Source organism: Dipodomys spectabilis, unplaced genomic scaffold, assembly GCF_019054845.1.
Source record: "Dipodomys spectabilis isolate Male_0828 unplaced genomic scaffold, ASM1905484v1 ptg000250l, whole genome shotgun sequence".
Classification (NCBI taxonomy): domain Eukaryota; kingdom Metazoa; phylum Chordata; class Mammalia; order Rodentia; family Heteromyidae; genus Dipodomys; species Dipodomys spectabilis.
Genome location: NW_024870927.1, coordinates 669,102 through 689,895, shown reverse-complemented (window position 1 = coordinate 689,895; position 20,794 = coordinate 669,102). Strand labels below are relative to the sequence as shown.

The 20,794-nt window shown below is 45.8% G+C and overlaps 1 protein-coding gene across 3 annotated transcripts; it reads left to right on the top strand.

Annotated features, from left to right (window-relative positions):
• The first annotated feature begins 261 nt into the window (after positions 1-261).
• Positions 262-20,525, top strand: Ctns (cystinosin, lysosomal cystine transporter). Of its 3 annotated transcripts, XM_042699437.1 has the most exons (12): positions 265-435; positions 872-932; positions 3,901-3,980; positions 6,170-6,248; positions 7,723-7,807; positions 14,298-14,401; positions 14,532-14,663; positions 16,156-16,255; positions 16,342-16,461; positions 17,646-17,816; positions 18,850-18,967; positions 19,118-20,525. In XM_042699437.1, exons 3-12 carry the CDS (start codon positions 3,920-3,922, stop codon positions 19,249-19,251), a joined length of 1,104 nt encoding a protein of 367 aa, XP_042555371.1. In that variant the 5' UTR covers positions 265-435; positions 872-932; positions 3,901-3,919; the 3' UTR covers positions 19,252-20,525. The 3 variants fall into 3 exon arrangements, with proteins under 3 accessions (XP_042555372.1, XP_042555371.1, XP_042555370.1); XM_042699436.1 differs by lacking the exon at positions 872-932 and having other exon boundaries at positions 266-435; XM_042699438.1 differs by lacking the exon at positions 17,646-17,816 and having other exon boundaries at positions 262-932.
• Positions 20,526-20,794: the final 269 nt, after the last annotated feature.

The window sequence follows — 20,794 nt, the reverse complement described above, 5'->3', positions numbered from 1 at the left end:
AGGGAGGAGGCGGGACCCAGAAGGACCCGCCCAGTAAGGCTAAGGTTCCGGGACCACCTAGTGCTGTCTGGGCCTCTCACCCCAAACGAACTCTGATTTCACCACTTGGGGAAAGAGGCTCTGAGATCCTTTTGTCCCTAGTCGTGGCTCGTCTATTCTCATAACTGAGCCCTTGTCCCTGCCCTGGCGCCCGCCAGTGCCCTTCCTTCCTGCCTTACTCTGTCCCGCTAAAACAGACCCGTGAAAACTACAACTCCCAGGGTGCCTCGCGCGGAGCTCGGCCTCCAGGAGTCAGGTGGCGCCGGTCAGGTGACCGCGGGCCCGCCCCGACACAAGACCACCCGGCCGGGGGCATCTCCGTGCACTCCGAAGCTACCTCTGGCGCGTGGTTTCTGCGTCCGGTGAGATCGGTCCCCGAGCCCGGGAGGCTGTCAGGTGAGCAAAGGCGCGGCCCCAGGGTCTCCCCCCCAGTTTCCCAAGCAGACCCTTGAGACCCAGAGACTGGCCTCACGCCTCGGTGGGACAGCCTGCTGCCGGTCAAGCTCCGCTCCGCCGCCCCTGGACTCCAGTGGCACCGACGACCACTCCACGCCCAGACGCCTGGACAGCCCTGGGCTGAAGGGTCTGGGTGAAGGTGCATGAAGGCGGGACCACTGGCCGGGATGCCAGGGTGATGTGGGTGGCTCTCCTCGCTTCCTGCTGCGTTGCCTCCTGAAGCTGGGTTGGAGAGTATGCACGTTGTTTTGGAAAGGCGAGATCCCCAGAGGACCATTCCCTGGAGCTCCTGCTGACACTTGTCCAGTGCTGGGCTCCAGGGGACTAGGCAGGAGGAGACGCCCCCCCCACACCCCCCGCCTTCTTGGGTTCTTAGACAGGAGGACACCTGGGCCCTGCACTGAGGAAAGTGTTAATCAATGCCGTGTGATTCCTTGGTAAGTATGCTGGGCTATGGTAACGATCACATTACATCATTCCATCATCCACCGCCTTGAAACTTTAATACAGCTGATAAGCTGTATGTATGTTTTATGACCCTTGGGAGCCCTAAACCACTGTAAAATCTTACCCTTTTTTTTTTTTTCATATGCCAAGAGCTGATTTTAGTTTCCTTTGAAAATGCAAGCCTTACATCTCATTTAAATTCATTCCTGTTGTCCCATTAGGAAGTCGGGAAGTTAAGTAGCACCCAAAAATCCCACAACAAATAACTATGCCCACGTTGGAACCTGCCCAGCCAGTCTCCAGCCACACATTCCTTGCCACGTTTGTTGTTACCTCTCCAGAAAGTTCCAGATGGTGGGACAGACATACCTGTCCTTTGTGACAGGAAGGTAGCCACTGGAGGCATCTGCATCCAGGCTGCTCCCAGGAGAGGAGGGAGGAGTGGCAGAGGTTCTTGAAACTGTTGATACCTGAGTGAGACCTGGAAGAGAGTTAAAACTTACAGCAGAAAAAAGCACATCTGCTGGTCATCCGTGGCTCACACCTGTAATCCTAGCTACGCAGAAGGGTGAGATCTGAGGATCATGGTTCGAAGTCAGACCTGGCAGAAAAGTCCCCAAGAGACTCTTATCTGAGGAGCCTATTGTCACAATGAAGTGCTCAGTGGTTGTTTTTTGTTTTTTGTTTAGTTTTTAAAGTTGGATAACAAAAGCTTAAAACAACAACATCAAGCAAAAGGAACAGCTAAGAACTGTTAAAATATTGCCTGTGGTAGTCTCTCTGCTCTCTCTCTGCTCTCTCTGCTCTTTTCTAGCTCTTTCCTTCTCTTCTCTTTCCCGGCTCCCTTCTCTTTCCTAGCTATCTCTTTCCCACCTTTCCCAGACGCTCTATTTTCTAGCTCTTTTCTCTCTTTTCTAGCTCTTTTCTCCCTCTTTCCCAGCTCTCTCTCTTTCCCAGCTCTCCCAGCTCTTTATCCCAGCCCTTTCCCCACCACGTGGGGGACCAAGATGGCCTGGTGCCAGCCAGAATGATGAATAAACCTACCCCTTACCTGAAAAAAAAAAAAAAATTGCCTGTGGTGAATACAAGATAGCCTCATCAAAATAATAAATAAGTATACAAATTCCTAATGGGAAAATTATGTCAGCATATTAGTTACAGAAAATATCACAATAATTAAGATAGCCACTAAAGAAAAAAGTTGAAATTTAGTTGCTGAAGAAAATGTAAATCAACCCTGCTAGGTCAATAATGTTTATTTGTAAAACTTCAAACTAGATAGTAACTTATCTTAGGGAATTAATCTCTTAGATTTTGAGGCAATTTCCTTTTCTTTGAAATAATTTCCTTTTAAGTAAAATAAGTTGTAATTTGACTAAATGCATTCAGTTTCCAAATACTTTTTCAAAACGGATCTGTGAAATCATTAAAATGTTTTAAATTTGTAAAATAGATATAGAAAAGGTAAAGTAAATCAATGATAACATGACTTGAGTGAACTCAGCGTACAATCATATTTTTTGGAATTTGATAATGAAACAAAACTTTAAGCAGATAGAAACTAACATTGAACAATTTACTCATCTATTTCTACAGTGGGATTTTTTGTCACCATGTCATAATGGATGAAGTGCTCGGTTTCTGTCTTGTAGCTTCCACCAGCCGTTAGTCATATGTGATATCAAATCTGAATTTTTTCAGCATTAAGATCAACTTACTGGTTAATGCTTTTCTGTCTGTCCAGAGTGTCTCATCCTTTGGCATTGAGGGACTTTTGCTGACACAGTTTCATTTTCCATGTTTTGCTTTCAGTAGAATGACAGATGTTTTACGGAAGTGATACTAATTTTAAAAAAAAATTTTATTGTGAAAATACTGTACAGAGGGGTTACAATTGCATAGGCAAGATAATGGGTACATTTCTTATCAAGCATTGTAGCCTCCTCCTTTGTTTCCCCTTCCCATCCCATCCTTCCCCCCCCCCCCCAAATCCACACCCCCACCCCCACCCCCGCACCAAAGTTGTAAAGTTCGTTTTCTACATAACGACTTGTACATCATTGTTGCAATGGGTCCACCTGTATGTATCCCTATTTAAACGATTTGTTTTTCCCCTCCACAAATTACACCGACATCAAATACAGTGAAAGCAAGGGTTATACTGTGGGGGAGGGACACACAAAGCAACAAAGAAATACTCTTATAAATATGTTAGAAACAATCGCATGAAAGAAAAAAACATTTGAATACATATCTTAGGGTTCATTTCCCTAACATTAACTTAAATTTTTTTATAATCACATTTCACCTTTATTTTAAAGTACTGATTAATTTTAAAAAAATTTTAAACACAAAACTGCATTGTGTTAACTAGGTTACAAAAGGCAATTGAGGGAAAAAGATAAGGCTTGTGTTCACTTCCTCAGAATAGGACTTTGCACAACCCACTTAGCTCTGAACTGGTTTTCCTATGTATCAAAGAAAGATAAGCCCTTTCTGGAGGTCCCCTTTTCTGACACTATGATGTCAAATCCTTGAGGTCAGAGATGTGAAAGTCTTTTTTTTTTTTTTCTTTTTCTGCCAGCCCTGGAGCTTGAACTCAGGGCCTGGGTGCTGTCCCTGAGCTTATGTTCGCTGCCCCCTGCCACGTGTGTGTGTTTGTGTGTGTACACACACGCGCGCATGTGTGCACATGTGCAAAGCTACAGCTCTACCACATGAACCACAGCTTTACTCCTAATTTCTTTGTGGTTAATTGATGTAAGTCTCATGGACTTTCCTGCCCAGGCTGGCTTTGAACCTTGATCCTCAGATCCGAATCTGAGCTACTGGCGCCCAGTTGCAAGTCTTTTATGAGCTGTCTTATTGTTGTGGTTCCAGGTGGTATATTGTCCACTTGGAGCTGAGTTGATTTCAACCTTAACATGAATTTCGCTTGCTGTTTGTTTTTCTTCCTAGTTCTGAGAAATCAGAGAACATGATAAGGAATTTGCTGCTTATTTTTATCCTTTTTCCCCTGAATCTCATAACGAATTGTGGTAAGTTTTTGAATGGTTTGTCAACTTTGTGAAAAAAAGAAAATATATATACATATATAGAGAGAGAGCGAGAGAGAGAAAGAAAGAAAGGAAGGAAGGAAGGAAGGTTGAATTAGGTAACTTTCAAGTTTCCTTCCAACCTGAGCATCTTAAAATTTCACATCTCATTTCTTCATCTTCTGCCTGTAAGGGGTTTGGACAGATAAAAGCTGAGCCCTGTCTGCAGACTCTATCCCTTGTAAGGAGTTGGGTTCTTGCTCCCCTACTTTGGGTGTCCTTCCCATCCTAGTCTAGATTCATTATCATAATCTAAGGTATGTGTAATCCCAAAAACAAGGAAGCAGGGGACATGAGATTGGCAGGTTTGGCATGGGGCTTTTATCACACATGGGAAGGGGACAAGAAGTGGGAAATGGGTTACTGAAAGAACACAGGAATAGCTCAAACTAATAGTTCTGTTCGGTTACAAGGATGCTCTTAGTCATTTCACCTAACAATACGTTATCCACTTTTTTCCTTTAATTTTTTTTATTTGGGGGTTGGAGGATTTTGTTATTGTTGTTTTGTTGTTGTTGTTGTTGTTGTTGTTCTTATTTCTGTGCTGAGTTTTGAACACAGGGCCCCTCACTCTCCCTTAGCTATTTTCTTTTTCTTTCATTCAAGTCTGGCACCTCCATATCCAGTGATACACTTTTTTCTATCTTCCTCTTTTTTTTTTTTTTTTTTTGGTCCAGTTGTGGGGCCTGAACTCTGGGCCTGGGCGCTGTCCCTCAGCTCTTCAGCTCAAGGCTAGTGCTCTACCACTTGAGTCACAGCACCACTTCCAGGTTTTTTCTTTTTGCTTATGTGGTGCTGAGGAATCGAACCCAGGGCCTCAGGCATGCAAGGCAAGCGCTCTACTGAGCCAACTTCCCAGCCCTATCTTCCTCTTTTTTTCCCTCGCTCATCTTCCTTCTGTTCTTCCTTTCTCCTCTTCCTTTTGTTCTTTGTCTTCCTCTTCTTCCTTCTCACCATGTATTCTAATCATACACTCTTCTACTGGCCCATGCCTCCAGACTCCCAAGTTAGTTTCCTAAGGCCAAACTTGTTCCCCCATCATCCTGAAGGCCTCTTTGTCTCAAGCTAACACCTTAATGTCAATAAGCCCCTGTTTGCTTGTCATTCTCCTCCAGTCTCCAGATAGACATACAGAAAGATCATACATTGGTTGGGTAAGTCAGGAGGGAAACCCAAAAGGCTATTTAGAAACATGTTAGCTGGACCTCTGCATCTCTGAAAATGCAAGAATGGATTGAACCAATTCTTTGTGCTGTTTTGAGCCCCACAAATAGGGAAGACCTCTGTTCTATCTGTCTAAAAGGTGGTTCATCATATACAGAACCAGATGGTGGCTTGAATTCCTTTGTGATAATTTCTGGGTTCTATGGTTCTTAGACTCTCTGGGTAATTGGGTAGCAAGTTCTCAGAGTCTGTCAGGAGAAAGAGATGATGCCAGCATCATCTTCATTGTCTGGCAGTAGATAGGGAAGGCACAATCAGTGGTCTGAAGGTCTAGTCCCCTCATGGAAACCTCCAACCCCTCTGCCTCCCTCTCTCTCCCTCCTCTCTCTCTCTTTCTGGTGTGTGTGCATGTGTGTATCTGTAAGATAGTGTGACTGTGAGTACTGGGGCTTAAACTCAGAGCCTCACACTCTTGCTTAGCTTTCACTTGAACCACAGTTCCACTTTTGGCTTTCTGGTGATTAATTCAAGATAAGAGTCTTGTGGGCTGAGATCTGAGGATCATGGTTCAAAGCCAGCCTGGGCAGGAAAGTCCATGACACTCTTATCTCCAGTAAACCACTAGAAAACTGGAAGTGGCGCTGTGGCTCAAGCAGTAGAGCACTTGCCTTGAGCTGAAGAGCGCAGGGACAGTGCCCAGGCCCAGAGTTCAAGCCCCACAACCAACCAACCAAAAAAAAAAAAACCTCGTGGATTTTCCTGTCCCCACTGGCTTCAAACCTTGATTCTCAGATCTTAGCCTACTATCTAGGATTACAGGCATGAACCACCAGGGGTGGTTTCATTTAGAAAATAGGACTGTCAGTGAGTCAGGGTTCATGAGTTCATATATCAGGGACCTCATACCTGTTTCTCATGGGCCTGTACTCTGACTGAATAATTCATGTCATCAACTTGGGTCTTTTCAGAATCTACTTTCAGCCTCACCGTCCCTCCCATTGTGAAGCTGGAAAATGGCAGCTCAACCAATATCAGCATCACCCTTGGGTAAGTTCTCTGGCCTGGCCTTGGACAGACCCTGTGGACTTTTATTTTAGGTATAACACTTGCTTTTAGCTATAGACAAGCCATTCAGGGAGCAGTGAGACCAGCCTGGGGCTACCAAGCAGGTTCTTGGAGCACCATACTGAGCCTGTGGTTCCACTGGGGGGGAAGAGAAAAGGAAAATATACTGCTTTTCTCTAAGACTTGAGCCTTCCCCCATACCCTGCCCCATGACAATCCTTGAGTGAATAGCAGTAGATGGCCTAGACCCTTTCCAAGATTATAAATATTTCAGGCCAAGGGAGCTGAAGTACTGGCCAGCACTGCTGAGGTCACATGCTAAATCAGAAGTGACTGCAACAGAGGATTCCATAGTGCTGCTAAACTAGTAGTGACTGTATCAGAGGATTCCATAGTGCTGCTCATTGCTTGGCCTTTGTTGGTGGAGTGTCATTTGCTGACACCTACTGGTTTTGATGTCACAGCAGTCTCCACCTTGTGCAGAGTGTTCCTCTTCTCCCTTTGTCTCCCTTTGTTTCCCTTTGTGTCCTTTAGTGGTTTATCCTACTCATGCCTCTCAGCTATGAGAATACTCTAAGCTGAACACCTGGAATTCCTTCCTTTTTACATTATCAAAGATCAAATCTTAGCCAAGTGCTGGTGGCTCACACCTGTAATCCTAGCTACTCAGGAGGCTGAGATCTGAGGATCTTGGGTCAAAGCCAGTCTGGGCAGGAAAGTCTGTGAGACTCTTATCTCCAAGAAACCACTAGAAAACCGGAAGTGGCACTATGGCTCAAGCGGTAGAGCGCTAGCCTTGAGCTGAAGAGCATAGGGACAGTGCCCAGGCCCAGAGTTCAAGCCCCACAGCCAACCAAAAAATAAAATAAAAATAAGTAAAAAAATAAAAATCAAATCTTTACTCTGATCTCAAACCAATACTTCAGCTTCCAGGCCCCATCTTGGACCTCCAGTTTCATTCCCATATCCCAAATCTCTATACATACCCACCCACATGGTATAGATCATGTAAGTCATCTTTTACCTCAACTCTCCCCTTACCAGAATCCTTCCCTGTTCCCCACTGCCCTCTATAAAGTAATTCTTCTGTTCCCAGAGGTTTCAGTGCTTTTCATTCAAATGCTGACTTTCTTATAATACCCTGCTTAAATCTAACCCTTTCTGGGAAACTTGTCCCACTAGAGCAGGGAGACATGGGCCTGTTCACCTCTGGGTACCTCCGCTATCATTCTCAGCCCGTTTGCCACCTTCTCATATTCTCATCCTTTACTAAAGGGACTTTCAGTCTCCTGATTTAAAAAAAAAAAAAAAGACAACTGCTCCTCAAGGTTAAGCATGCAGCACTTCCTGCTCCTAATTACTAGAGAAATAAAAGCCCAGAAATGAAGTCTAGAGGGTTGATTGAGATCTCATTGGGCCCATTTTTCAGCAGTAATTAGACTCTTGTCTTCCATAGGTATCCATTAAATGCAACCTTACTGATCACTTTTGAAATCACATTTCGTTCAAAAAATATTACTATCCTTGATCTCCCTGATGAGGTAAGTAACAGATCTTAACTAGTGAGTAGGGAAAATGCTAGGAAACAAAACAAAAGCTACGGAAATATATGACGTATACTGTCCTTTTGCCATCGTTCTAGAAATCTGTGGGGTTTTTGTCTTTGTTGGTCTTTAGGGGAACGAATGTTTTTGTGCTGTGTAGGTTTTACTAAGTAGAACTAGAAAAATGAATGCAAGTCCATTAGGATGAATAGTTTCTAGAAAACTGTTGTACAGCATGATGACTGTAGTTGGTAATAAGATTATTTTTTATTTTTTGCCAGTTGTGGGGCTTGAATTCAGGACCTGGGCACCATCGCTGAGATTTTTTTGTTCAAGATTAACACTCTACCACTTTGAGCTATAGCAACACTTCCAGTTTTTAGGTGGGTTAAGTAGTATGGACTTTCCTGCTGCCCAGGAAGACTTTATCAAACTGTGATCCTCAGGGCTCAGCCTCCTGAGTAGCTAGGATTACAGGTGTGAGTAGTCTTGCTCCAAATAAGAAGCCTGAGGCAAAGGTGGTTCCAAGAATGTAAAAGTTAGCCAGGCACTGGTAGCTCATACCTATAATCCCAGCACTACTCAGGAGGCAGAGATCAGAAGATCATGGTTCAAAGCCAGCCCAGGCAAGAAAGTCCATGAGACTCTTTATCTCCAATTAACCTCTAAGAATCCAGAAGTGGTGCTGTGGCTCAAAGTGGTAGAACACTAGCCTTGAGCAAAAGAGCTCAAGGACAGTACTCAAACCCCAAGTTCAAGCCCCACAACAACAACAAAAAAAAACAAACACGGTAGGTCATTAGATAGTTTGCTACTGCCTTGCTACATTCATAGACCAGCAGCATTAACCTTGCTTAAAAACCTGTGGGGCTGAGGATATTCAGTGGTAGAACACTTGCCTAGCTTGCATGAGGCCCCATATTTAGGCACCCCCACCACATCAAAAAAAAAAAAACTTTAATTAAACAGAATCACAGACCACAATCCCAAATACACTGATTCAGATTTTACTTGTTCACACCATTTCCAGATAATTGGGGTCCATATTAAGATTTGTGAAGCATTTGTATTGAGGCACCATTAAGTTGGATCACACTTGGAAAGATTAGTCCCAGAGGCTATCTGGTATAATAGTGGTAATCATTCATACCGTCATATATTTACTTATTTGTTTCTATCTTGCTTCTGTCTTAACAAGGATGTGAACCAGTTACTATTTAACTAGATAAAAGACTACCAGATCAGGGTTGAGGATTTAGCTAAGTGAAGGAGGACTTGTCTGGCAAGTGCAAGGCCCTGAGTTCTGTCCTCAACTCTGCAAAGAAAAGAAGAAAAAAAAGACTACCATAAGGAAGCAGCCTCCCAGGATCAATAAGAGTCCAAAATCATGTTAAGGGAAGTAAGTCAGGCCCATAGACAAAGAACACATTTTCTCTCATATGTGGAAGCCAGAATTACAGATACATAAGTAAACACTTTGGAGTGTACACAAATGTATCAAATGGTTGGAGTGTATACAGATGTACCAAATGGTCTAATTCCTTAGAAAGGCTAACTCACAGTCCAACAAAATAAACAGAAAATGGGTACTCGAAAGTGGAGGGGAGGTCGGATCAAGGGGAAGGGAATAGACAAATGAAGTGGGGGAAATGCAGTCATAAAATTCAATGCATATCCTTTAAAAATTAAGAAAATTGAGTGGTGTTGGATGTGATGAGGGAGAATAATGAAATAGGTGACAGTGATCAGGATGCACTGTATTCATAAACTGCTTTGTTGAATGGCATCTCCTTTGTACAACTACTTAAATAAAAACATTTTAAAAACAAGTTGAACACCAGTCAGTTTAAGATGGATAATTTGTGGAGATGTATTATATAGCAGGGTGACAACAGTTAATAAGTTGTAATATGCAGTCACACACCACAAATGCCATTTTGGTCAGTGAAGAATAGCGTATAGAGTAATAGTCCCTTAATATATCATCTAGTGATTTTGTAGCCATCTTAGTTTGTGCACATACACTCTATGCTGTTTGCACAATTATGTAATCACTTAATGACACAATTTTCAGGGTATAGCTCATTCTACAGGTACGCATGATTGTAGTTGAAAATTGCTAAGAGATTAAATCTTCAATATTCCTACCACACAAAAACTTATGTATATGAGATAATGGATATGTTAATTTTCTTGATTAACTCATGTAAAAATATGCACTTCACATTGTATGATATAAATATATGCAATTTTTTTTTTTTTTTTTTTGTCGGTCATGGGGCTTGAACTCTGGCCTGGGCACTGTCCCTCAGCTCTTCAGTGCAAGGCGAGCGCTCTACCACTTGAGCTACAGCGCCACTTCTGGTCTTCTGGTGGTTTATTGGAGATAGGAGTCTCACGGTCTCTCCTGCCCGGGCTGGCTTTGAACCGCGATCCTCAGATTTCAGCTTCCTGAGTAGCTAGGATTACAGGCATGAGCCACCAGCGCCCGGCAATATATGCAATTTTTTATGACAGGAGTTTGAACTCAGGGCCTTGTGCTTGCTCAGCTTGCTTGCTTGTCAGCACTCTACCACTTGCACATGCCTCCTTCATTTTTGTTGTTTATTTTGGAGATAAAGTTTCTGCCCAGGCTCGCTTCAAATCAGGATACTCCAGATTTCAGTCTTCTGAGTAATGAGGTTTATAGACATGAGCCACCAACTCCTGCATAAAATATACATTTTGTTTGTCAATTATGCTGTAATAAATCTGGGGAGGGGCAGGAAGAGAATAATGCAGGAATGAGCTTGATGGCCATGAGGCACATCCTGAGAATCTGGGATCTGACAAATCCCATTGCTGAGAGGAGCTTCAGAGTATCCCACTAAAGAGACTTTGTGTGAGAGGTAGATTTTACCTCCCCCACACGCTAAGTCCAATGTACAGTGCAAGGAAAGCTGCTGGTTCTAACAGCAGGTCTGACATGGCAGCCACCAGGGATCTGTGTGATCCATGTACACTCAGAGGAACAGATGCTGATCATTTCATAGCTCCAGACATTTAAGTGAAAAGATTCTCTTAAAAATAAACAAAAGTCGGGGGGCTGGGAAGGTAGCTCAGCGGTAGAGTGCATGCCTTGCAAACATGAGGCCCTGGGTTCGATTCCTCAGCACCACATAAACAGAAAAAGCCGGAAGTGGCACTGTGGCTCCAGTGGTAGAGCGCTAGACTTGAGCTGAAGAGCTGAGGGACAGCGCCCAGACCCACAGTTCAGGACGCATGACAGGCAAAATAAAAATAAAAGTCAAGTGTAATATCAAATAAGAAGAACATGACGCCAAAAGTATGGGCTATATGACTCCTTGTATAAAAAAAAGGTACCAACCCGGGCGCCAGTGGCTCATGCTTGTAATCCTAGCTACTCAGGAAACTGAGATCTGAGGATTGTGATTCAAAGCTAGCCTGGGCAGGAAAGTCTGTGAAACCCTTATCTCCAATAAACCACCAGAAAACTGGAAGTGGCGCTGTATCTCAAGTGGTAGAGCACTAGCCTTGAGCTGAAGACCTGAGGGACAGCACCCAAGCCCAGAGTTCAGGCCCCATGACCGACAAAAAAAAAAAAGGTACCAACACAAGTTACCCTGGGAGTCAGTAGCCTGGAAGAGATAGAACAGGACTTCTAGTAGGGAGCTGGATATGTTCCGTCTGCAGACAGGTCATCAAGTGTGATCTTTGTACTTTTCAGCATTGTGTCTATGTATAATATTATAGTTCAATTTGTATTCATTTATAGTTCAATTTTAAAGAATTTTAACAGTAAGCCAGGTGCCTGTGGCTCATGCCTATAACCACAGCTACTTGGAAGGCTGAGATTTAAAAGTCAAGGTTCAAAGCCAGCCCAGGTAATCAACCAGCAAAAGAGCTGGAAGTAGAGGTGTGGGTCAAGTGGTAGAGTGCTGACTATGAGCAAAAATGCTGAGCAAGAACATGATGGCATCAGTTCAAGTTCCACTACAAGGAAGGAACCTATTTATATATATATATATAATACCTATTTATATAAGTATATATATTTGTATAACTAAAGCCATACATATATATTATATATATACCTATTTCTACATATTTATATGAAAATCTTCATATATATCTTATGAAAAATTTCATAGGAATCTGAACCACCTTCTCAGGCTCCTGGTTGCTGGCCTTCCCTATCCAGCTTTTATCAGTCCTGTCCCTTACTTTACTTGTTTGTTTATTTATTTTTGGGTCTAGTCGTGGGGCCTGAACTCTGGGCCTGGGCACTGTCCCTCAGCTCTTCAGCTCAAGGCTAGCGCTCTACCACTTGAGCCACAACGCCACTTCCGGCTTTTTTCTTTTTGCTTATGTGGTGCTGAGGAATCGAACCCAGGGCCTCATGCATGCAAGGCAAGCGCTCTACCACTGAGCCACCTTCCCAGCCCCCTTACTTTATTTGTGAATCAGAGAGTCAAGTGGCTCATGAGCCTGGCCTTGTCTGTAAGCCCTGGTAATATACTTCAGCCCAACACATTATTTCCTCATTTGTCTAGGTAATATCTCCTTGGCTGCACTGTGAGAATTAAAAGCAGTAGAGGCAAATCTAAAGTGTCTGAGGTTGTACCTGGCAGGTAGGGAGCACTCAGTAAAGGCAGTGGTCATTATCATTTCATTGTACCTTGTTCTGGTCAATATCTGGTTGGTCCATTTGTTCCTGCCTTGCTCCAAAGGGATTTAGTAGCCATATACAAAATTGTAAGCAAACTCTGTTTAGGGATTTAGTGGCCATATACAATATTGCAAACAAACTCTGTGTAAGAGGGGGGGGAAATGAGGTGATAAGAAAAGAAAAGAGCCAAAAATGATAGCATATCACCAGAATGTAACTTCCAGGTCAGTCATGGTGGCATGCCTGTAATCCATGGGCAGTTCATGGTCCAAAGCTAACCAATATCCAAAAAATTACTAGCCAAGCATGGTGGCTCAAGTCTGTAGTTCTAGATACCTGAGAGGTGGAAATTTAGGGATTTCTGTTCGAGGCCTGCCTGGGCAGAAAAGTTCTTGAGACTCCACCTTAACCAGTGCGTAGGTGTGATAGCATATACCTATCATCCCAAGCTACAGGGAAGCAAAGATGGGAGACTCCCCAGGCATGGAGCAAGACCCTATTTGAAAATAACCAAGGCAAAAAGGGAGTAGTAGAATGGTTCAAGCGATAGAGCACCTGCTTAGCAAGCATTGGGGCCCTGAGTTCAAATTCTAATACCTAGTACTAACACACACACACACACACACACACAGCAGGGGGGAGGCGCAAAGAGTTGGAGGTATGGCTTATCGACTGCTTGCCTAGCAAATGAAATGCTCTGAATTCAAACTCAAATATTAAAAAAAAAAAAAAGTCACTTGCAAGACACAGACCACAAGTTGGACTTCATTTCCATTGCCAAAGCCCCCCATTTTCTGGGGCTTAAGACCAAAAACTAAATGCCTGAAGGATTCTCATTGAGAAGCCACTGTTAGCCTGGCATGATGGTACAGCTTGTAATCTTAACAATCAGTAGGTAAAAGCTGGAGGTCTGGAATTTGAGGCCACCCTGGGCTACCTAGTGAACTCCAGGTTAGCCTGAGCTGCATAATGAGAGCCTGCTTCAAAAGAAAAAGAGAAACCACTGCTATCTATGGGCTATATCCTCATAGACACAAGTGATCTGATAGGTTGAGAGTGCCACCCAGAGTATTATCTAGGGACCAATAGCCATTGAGGGCAGGAGACAGTTTGGTTCAATAAAGATACCATCTTTGTTGCTCTGCATGGATTTGTATCAGAAGGAATGATTTCAGAATGTGACGTCATAGGCGGGCTTCAAAACCTGTTTTCCTAGAGCAAGACTAGATAAATATTTGATGAAAATGAGGATGAGAACATTGTCCTTACCACATATCTGTGCACCTTTCTGTTTTTCCATGTGGTAGCCAGGCAGTGCATGGTAGATATCCTTCATGGGAATGGAGGAACCCAATAATGATGAAAGTAGCAATGATACAGATATAGTACATTTGTGACGTGATGTACTCATGGCCTGCCATGTGCCAGGTCTGTTCTGTAAGCTTGACGGAAGTTGTATCATTGTTAGTGACCCTGTCGAAGTCAATGCTTGATGTTTAGTTGTTCCCTAAAGTTTACAGATGAACAGAGATCAAATAGCTAGTAAGAGAAAGAGGGCCATCCCACACTCCTGTCCATTGTCCATTAGCTAGGGGAGGGCCTGAGTACCAGACTGCAATACTGAATGGAAAGCCAAAGAGAGAAGAGCTGGGGAGCAGGGGTCCAGTTGGTTGGCTAGCCCAGTACTGCCTTTGGTTAGGAAGCTCTTGGAAGGCAGGGACCATGTGTGCTATGTTCTCAGCCTGGAGCAAGGCACTTGTTTTGATAGATGGTCAATAATTACATATGGCCTCAGATCAAATTCAGTCTTCTTAACAGGTTGTAGTGCCTCCCGGAGTGACTTATTCTTCTTTCCAAGTGACATCTCAAAATGTTGGACAAGTGACAGTTCATCTGCATGGAAATCATTCCAACCAGACCAGGTAGGCTGGCCTCTGCCCCTGCGTGTGTGGACCACACATGATGGGAAGGGAGGCTGTGCTGAGCACAGACACATTGGGGTTTTCTTCAGAAAACTAGCCTCAGCTTATCCCATTCCCAACTCCATTCTAGCCCAAGAATACTCTTCTTAGTGATCCACAGCAGTGCTATTAGCATCATAAACCAGATGATTGGCTGGATCTACTTTGTGGCCTGGTCCATCTCCTTCTACCCTCAGGTGATCAAGAACTGGAGACGGAAAAGGTAACCTGCTGAGCCAGACCTGCAGCAGGCTCAAGTGGGGTGGTATGATGGGCATCTTTCCTGCCCTTTTGCAAAAGCTGTCCCTATAAGAAATCTCTACAGGAATCAAGATAGGACTTCAATGCTGGGCCTTTAGTCCCTCACCCAGTTCAACCCCATTCTGTGGAAGCAGTGACATGGCTCTTCTTCGCTAAGCAAAGAATGGACTGGGTGAACCCCAGTGTTAGCCCTGTAAGACTTGGGTATTCTGTCACACAGCCCTCAGCCCTGGACACTGAGCCACTCACTGTGATTTTATAGACAGAGTATAGGTGCTTCATAGACACTCTGGCCTCTTAGGGTACTTTGTGCGGTAGATGCTGCCTTCCTGAAGGAAGCCTCTAGGAGAAATATTTGGAGGAAGAGAGAAGGAACAAACTGGGTCTTAAGAGGTATGGTTGGAGGCTGGGAATGTGGCTTGTGGTAGACTGCTTGCCTAGCATTCATGAAGCTCTGGGTTCAATTCCTCAGTATACATACATAGAAAAGGTTAGAAGTGGTGCTGTGGCTCAAGTGGTAGAGTGCTAGCCTTGAGCATAGAGAGGCTCAGGAACAGTGCCCAGCCCTGAGTTCAAGCCCCAGGACTGGCAAAAAAAAAAAAAAAAAAAAAAAAAAGGCATGGTTGGCAGGGAAATGGTGTCTTACACCTGTAATTCTAGCTACTTAAGAGTCTGCGGGGCTGGGAAGGTGGGTCAGTGGTAGAGTGCTTGCCTTGCTTGCATGAGGCCCTGGGTTCGATTCCTCAGCACCACATACACAGAAAAAGCTTGAAGTGGGTGCTATGGCTCAATGGTAGAGTGCTAGCCTTGAGCTGAAGAGCTCAGAACAGTGCCCAGGCCCAGAGTTCAAGCTCCACAACCAGAAAAAAAAAAAAAAAAAAAGAGTCTGCGATCTGAGAATCATGGTTTCAAGCCAGCCCAGGCAAAAAAAATCCTTGAGACTCTTACCTCCAAATAACTACCAAAAAGCCAAAAGTCGAGCTGCAGCTCAAGTGATAGAGCACTAGCCTTGAGCAAAAAGCTCAGGAATTGGGGCTGAGAAAGTGGCTCAGTGGTAGAGTGCTTGCCTTGCATGTATGAGGCCCTGGGTTTGATTCCTCAGCACCATATAAGCAAAAAGGAAAAAAAGCTGGAAGTGGTGCTATGGCTCAAGTGGTAGAGCGCTAGCCTTGAGCTGAAGAGCTGAGGGACAGCGCCCAGGCCCAGAGTTCAGGCCCCACTACTGGACCAAAAAAAAAAAAAAAAGCTCAGGAACTGTACCCAGACCCTGAGTTCAAGCCCCAGGACTAGCAAAAAATAAAAAGGGGGGAGGGGTGTGGTTGGCTGATACCAGTTGTGCAGTAAGACCTAAGGACAGTGCTCTTCTCTGTGTGCCAGGAGCTCTGTCTCCTCCCTTCCCAGTGGTCCCTAGCCTCATCTTTGCCCTATTTCATTCCTCTGTCCCCTGCCCACAGTGTCATTGGCCTGAGCTTTGACTTCTTGGCCCTGAACCTGACGGGCTTTGTGGCCTACAGCGTGTTCAACATTGGCCTCCTGTGGGTGCCCTACATCCAGGTACAGTACTGCCCAGGCCCCACAGTCCACCAGAGCCACTTGGTAGCCAAGCTGCTGTCACCTCCCATCTTCCTTCCCCCTAACAGGAGCAGTTTCTCCAGAAACACCCCAATGGCGTGAACCCTGTGGACATTAATGATGTCTTCTTCAGCCTGCATGCAGTCACTCTCACTCTGATTGTCATCCTGCAATGCTGCCTATATGAGGTAAGAGATCAGGCCTGCCTTCATTCACCTGCATGAGCCAATATCCTTCCCATCCTACCCACATGGCACTGCTACCTGTCTTTCAGTGGAAGATGGGGAATACTCAGAAAGGAAGCATTCATCCATCCACCCATTCATTCATTCATCAGCATCTCCTTCCTGGGCCTAGAGAATGGGTCAGACCCTGTACTAACAATATGGAACACTGCATGTCTGGGGTGAGGGACATAAAGAGAGGCAGTATAGAGAGTGTGGTATGGAGTGGATTGGAAACACAGACAGTTAGTAGAGGCCTGAGCCCACCCAGGGAGAGAGGATGGCAAAGGAAATGCTTCTAGTAATCCAAGGGTTAGTGAAGAACCCATGCTGAAGAGAAAGGGAGGACGTTTTTCTTGGGGAGCAGGTGAGAGGAACTATGAGCAGTAACTGTAGCCAGGGTTCTGAGTACCTATGGGGGAGCTGTTTTCCAAAAGGCCAGGAGCAACCAGGACTCAGCCTTGTTACTGGAGGACTGTGGGATCTCAGCAGGGAAGACATCCTTAGGAGACCCCAGTGTTTCAGAGGACTCTTGAGGTGCCAGCTTTGCTTTCGCTCTCCCATGGTGCACCTCATCCCTTTTACCCTGTGTGAGGAGTGGGGTTGCATGGCTTCCAGGAAGGTTCTTGGACCTCCTAGGTTGTCTTATCTTTGCTATGACACTGTAGTAAAGATAGCCTACTTTGGAACCATGTCAGAGAAAGGCTGACATACAGGATTCAGAGACTTCTAGACTTCATGCAAGCCATGGAACAAGTCAGTTCCCAGGCCGGAACAAGGTGCCAGGCCTCCAGATTAGAATCGATAACCCTAACCTCATTCAACTCACTCAGAATGACATTCAGCCATGCAAAGTAAGAACACAAAAGTAGGTGAAAGCAAGAAAATCCACAGTGGATAGATCAGGAGACCTTGATAGTATTTTTTTAATGGAGTCTGTGCTGGGGACCTTACACCTTATCCAAGCCCAGGTGTTGACTCATCCCATGATCTAGACAGAGTAAGATCTCTGGATCTGCCGAGGGCCCCTCCCTCAGGCTATGTCAAGGCCACACTTCTGCCTCCAGCTCTCTTACACCATCCCCCCCTTAGACCTTGCAGCAACTTCTGTGCCCCCACCTATAGCACCTCCTCCATCTCATCCTCAGCGAGGCAGCCAGCGTGTGTCATGGCCTGCCATTGGCTTCCTGGTGCTCTCATGGCTCTTTGCCTTCATCACCATGGTTGTGGCTGCAGTTGGAGTGACCACATGGCTGCAGTTTCTCTTCTGTTTCTCCTACATCAAGCTTGCCATCACGCTGATCAAGTATATTCCACAGGTACTCCAGGGCCTTCCTGCATTGTTATGTGGCTGGTAGGTGGCATGAGAGATGAGAGGTACCTAGCCTGGGCCCTGCTTCCATAGGGCAGCTTGCTGCTCACCAGAGAAAGGAGAGTGGAAAGCTGCAGTGGATGCCAGTGAGACTAGACTGGCACTAGACTAAACCACTGAGAGCTGCTGCCTGCTCTTGCCCTATAATTGAGTCACACAAGTCTGTCTCCATGCCCACAGTGACTCAGGCTAAGCTTGTATGATATAGCTGCCACGACAATTTCCACAAAATTTTTCTTCCTTATGAGAAGGTTCCTTATGTTCACAAGTTCAGGAAGGAGAGCATTGGCTGGGAGCACAGCTAAGCCTAAGGGAAAGTAGAGTTCAGTGGATGATGAAGGGTGCCCCAGGCTGGGCTACACACAGGAGACCTGGCTACTGAACAGTATTAAGAATGTTGGAAGGCTAAGCTCTAAGAATTGTGGTTTGAAGCCTGCCCAGGCAGGAAAGTCCATGAGGCTCTTACCTCCAGTAAACTACCCAGAAAAAGCCAGAAATAGCGCTGTGGCTCAAGTGGTAGGTAGAGTGCTTGTCTTGAGCTGAAGAGCTCAGGAACACTACCCAGGCTCAGAGTTCAAGCCCCATGGCCAACTGATGTGAGGATTTCTGTAGTCAGGCCCTGCATGTGGGAAGGCCTGGGACCAGGAACCTGGAAGGCAGAACCGCAAAAAGGGAGACATTTGCAATTGTCTGGGACTGGGAAAGAAGCCAGAAAGAGGGCGCTACCCCTCCCTCCATTGGAGTTGGAAGGGACAGAGGTAGAAGGGAGGTCTTCCTTGGCCTGGATGATTAGACCATGGGACACCCAGATTGTTCCCTGGACGGAGGCTTGACAGAGCCCAAAGGTCACTGTGTTCTTTGGTGCTAGTCCTGAGTGGGAGCCTTCAAAGCTGCTCTTTAGAGTAGCAGTCACAAGACACGTAAGGCAGTGGCCCAGACCCCTCATAGCCCTCCTTGTGTCTATCCCTCCTCCTGTCTAGGCCTACATGAACTTTCACTACAAAAGCACCGAGGGCTGGAGCATTGGCAGTGTGTTCCTGGACTTCATTGGAGGCAGCTTCAGCCTCCTCCAGATGTTCCTGCAGTCCTACAACAACAGTAAGTCAGTCTGAGAGCTGCCCCTACCCAGTGGGTGGAGGTATGAGATGGGGTTGGGGTTTCCAAGCTGACTGGGCTCCTCTGCTCTTGCTGCAGCTGCCTTGGGCACTATCAGCTAAAACTAGTTTTTTCCCTCCCGGCTGTTAACAGACCAGTGGACGCTGATCTTTGGAGACCCAACTAAATTTGGACTTGGCATCTTCTCCATATTCTTTGATGTTATCTTCTTCATCCAGCACTTCCTTCTGTACAAAAAGAAATCGGGGTATGACCAGCTGAACTAGCACTCAGAGAACCACCAGTGTAAACAGCCAGGGCCAGGGTCCTGGTTGGGGAAGGCTGTACCCACTGAAGGCCAGAGAAGCAGCTGGCGTGCAGGCCCTGTGTGGCATGGCCCAGCATGCCGGAGAAGCACTTTCTTCCTCAGGCCAAATGCCTTAAACACAACCGCCTTGCCTTCACCCAGGCCCCTCCTGGGCCTCAAAGGACCCCCCACCCCCTTTCTGGGATGGACACCTGACTCTGCTCTGAGACTGAAAAGCAGACCTCAGGTGGTCCCTCTCTGCCTCCTCAGAGGTCCCAGCTGAGCCAGACTAGGGGTCTGGCCCTCCTGCATCTTGATGCACCACCTCTCTTTTCTTTAAGGCCTCAGGCAGCATTCACAGAACCTGACAGCCATACGAGGCCGAATGGGACACTAAGCTTGCAGCCGAAGGCCTTGCCCCAAACAAGTGTTTCTGGGAGCAGCTTGAAAGGCTGACCATGCCGCTGGGAGAGCCAAGGGCACTTTGCTGCCACCGTTGTGGTCCCAGGAACCAAGCAGCCAGGTGCTTTAGCCAATGGACTCGAAGGTGCCGATGCTGGTGGTGGAGGGGTGAGGACTGTGGGACTAGGCCTTAGGGTCCTTTCTCGGAAGGCCACACTCCTGAAACTCATCCTGCATAACTCAGCTTCCACAGCTGCAGTAACAGGTGGCCCAGAGCAGGGCCTGAGCACGGAGGTACCTGCCAGATAAGCTCTGAACTGCACTCTGCCCAGTGCTCATTGTCTAGACACCAGTCTGTTGTCACACTAACTCAGAGTTTGAGAAGGGATGTTTTAGAAATGGCTTGCTCTTCCCTGCCTTCACTTTCCTAGTGAATTAGGGCCCTGTTTGAGCACCCTACTACTCCTAACTTAGCACCAGCCTGTGCCTTAGAAGCCTGCCCACCTGCCAAGTAGTGACAGCAGCTCCCTTGGAGGGGAGGGCCGGGCCCCCTTCCCTTGATTTCCTCCAGACACCTGAGACTTCAGTGTTTTGGTCATGGAGAAATTGAACCCACCTCACACAATTGGTATGGGTCCAACCCCAATCTCACACTTCCTTCCTTATCCTCTCCAGCTGGTGCCCTCCCTGGGGTGGAAGGAACTGGAATGTGCCTTGTGTGACCTGAGTTTGCCAATCTTTTTTTTTTTTTTTTAACAAGTACTTGTGCCTTTTTTTCCTTAACTGCTTTTTGTGTCCTATTTGGGTAGAGCCCTAATCCTTAATTAAAGCTTGGCTTATTTCCTTTGTGCACACTGAGTATGCTAGATATGGAAGCTTCGTCAGCCTGCAGAACCAAGCCCATTGGGCTTAGTGAACCAGCCTTGCTCACTTCGCGTACAGGAACAGGTAGGGCTGTGGAGTTCACTGACCAGAGAGAGGTAGCTGCATTCTGACCCCCAAATTCATCAGGGAAGGTCCCTGCCCTCTCAGACCCAGGTAGGTCTTACAGGTACAGTCTACCAGTATCAGTGTGCCACTAGCATGTCAAAAGCTGTGGCTGTGAGCAGGGATTGAAAGAG

Bases quoted from the DNA above. Each gene is read 5' to 3' on its own strand.
- Ctns (XM_042699437.1), top strand. From the start codon at position 3,920: ATGATAAGGAATTTGCTGCTTATTTTTATCCTTTTTCCCCTGAATCTC. The intron at 3,981-6,169 runs GTAAGTTTTTGA...GGGTCTTTTCAG, and splicing joins GAATCTCATAACGAATTGTG to AATCTACTTTCAGCCTCACC. The intron at 16,256-16,341 runs GTACAGTACTGC...TCCCCCTAACAG, and splicing joins TGTGGGTGCCCTACATCCAG to GAGCAGTTTCTCCAGAAACA.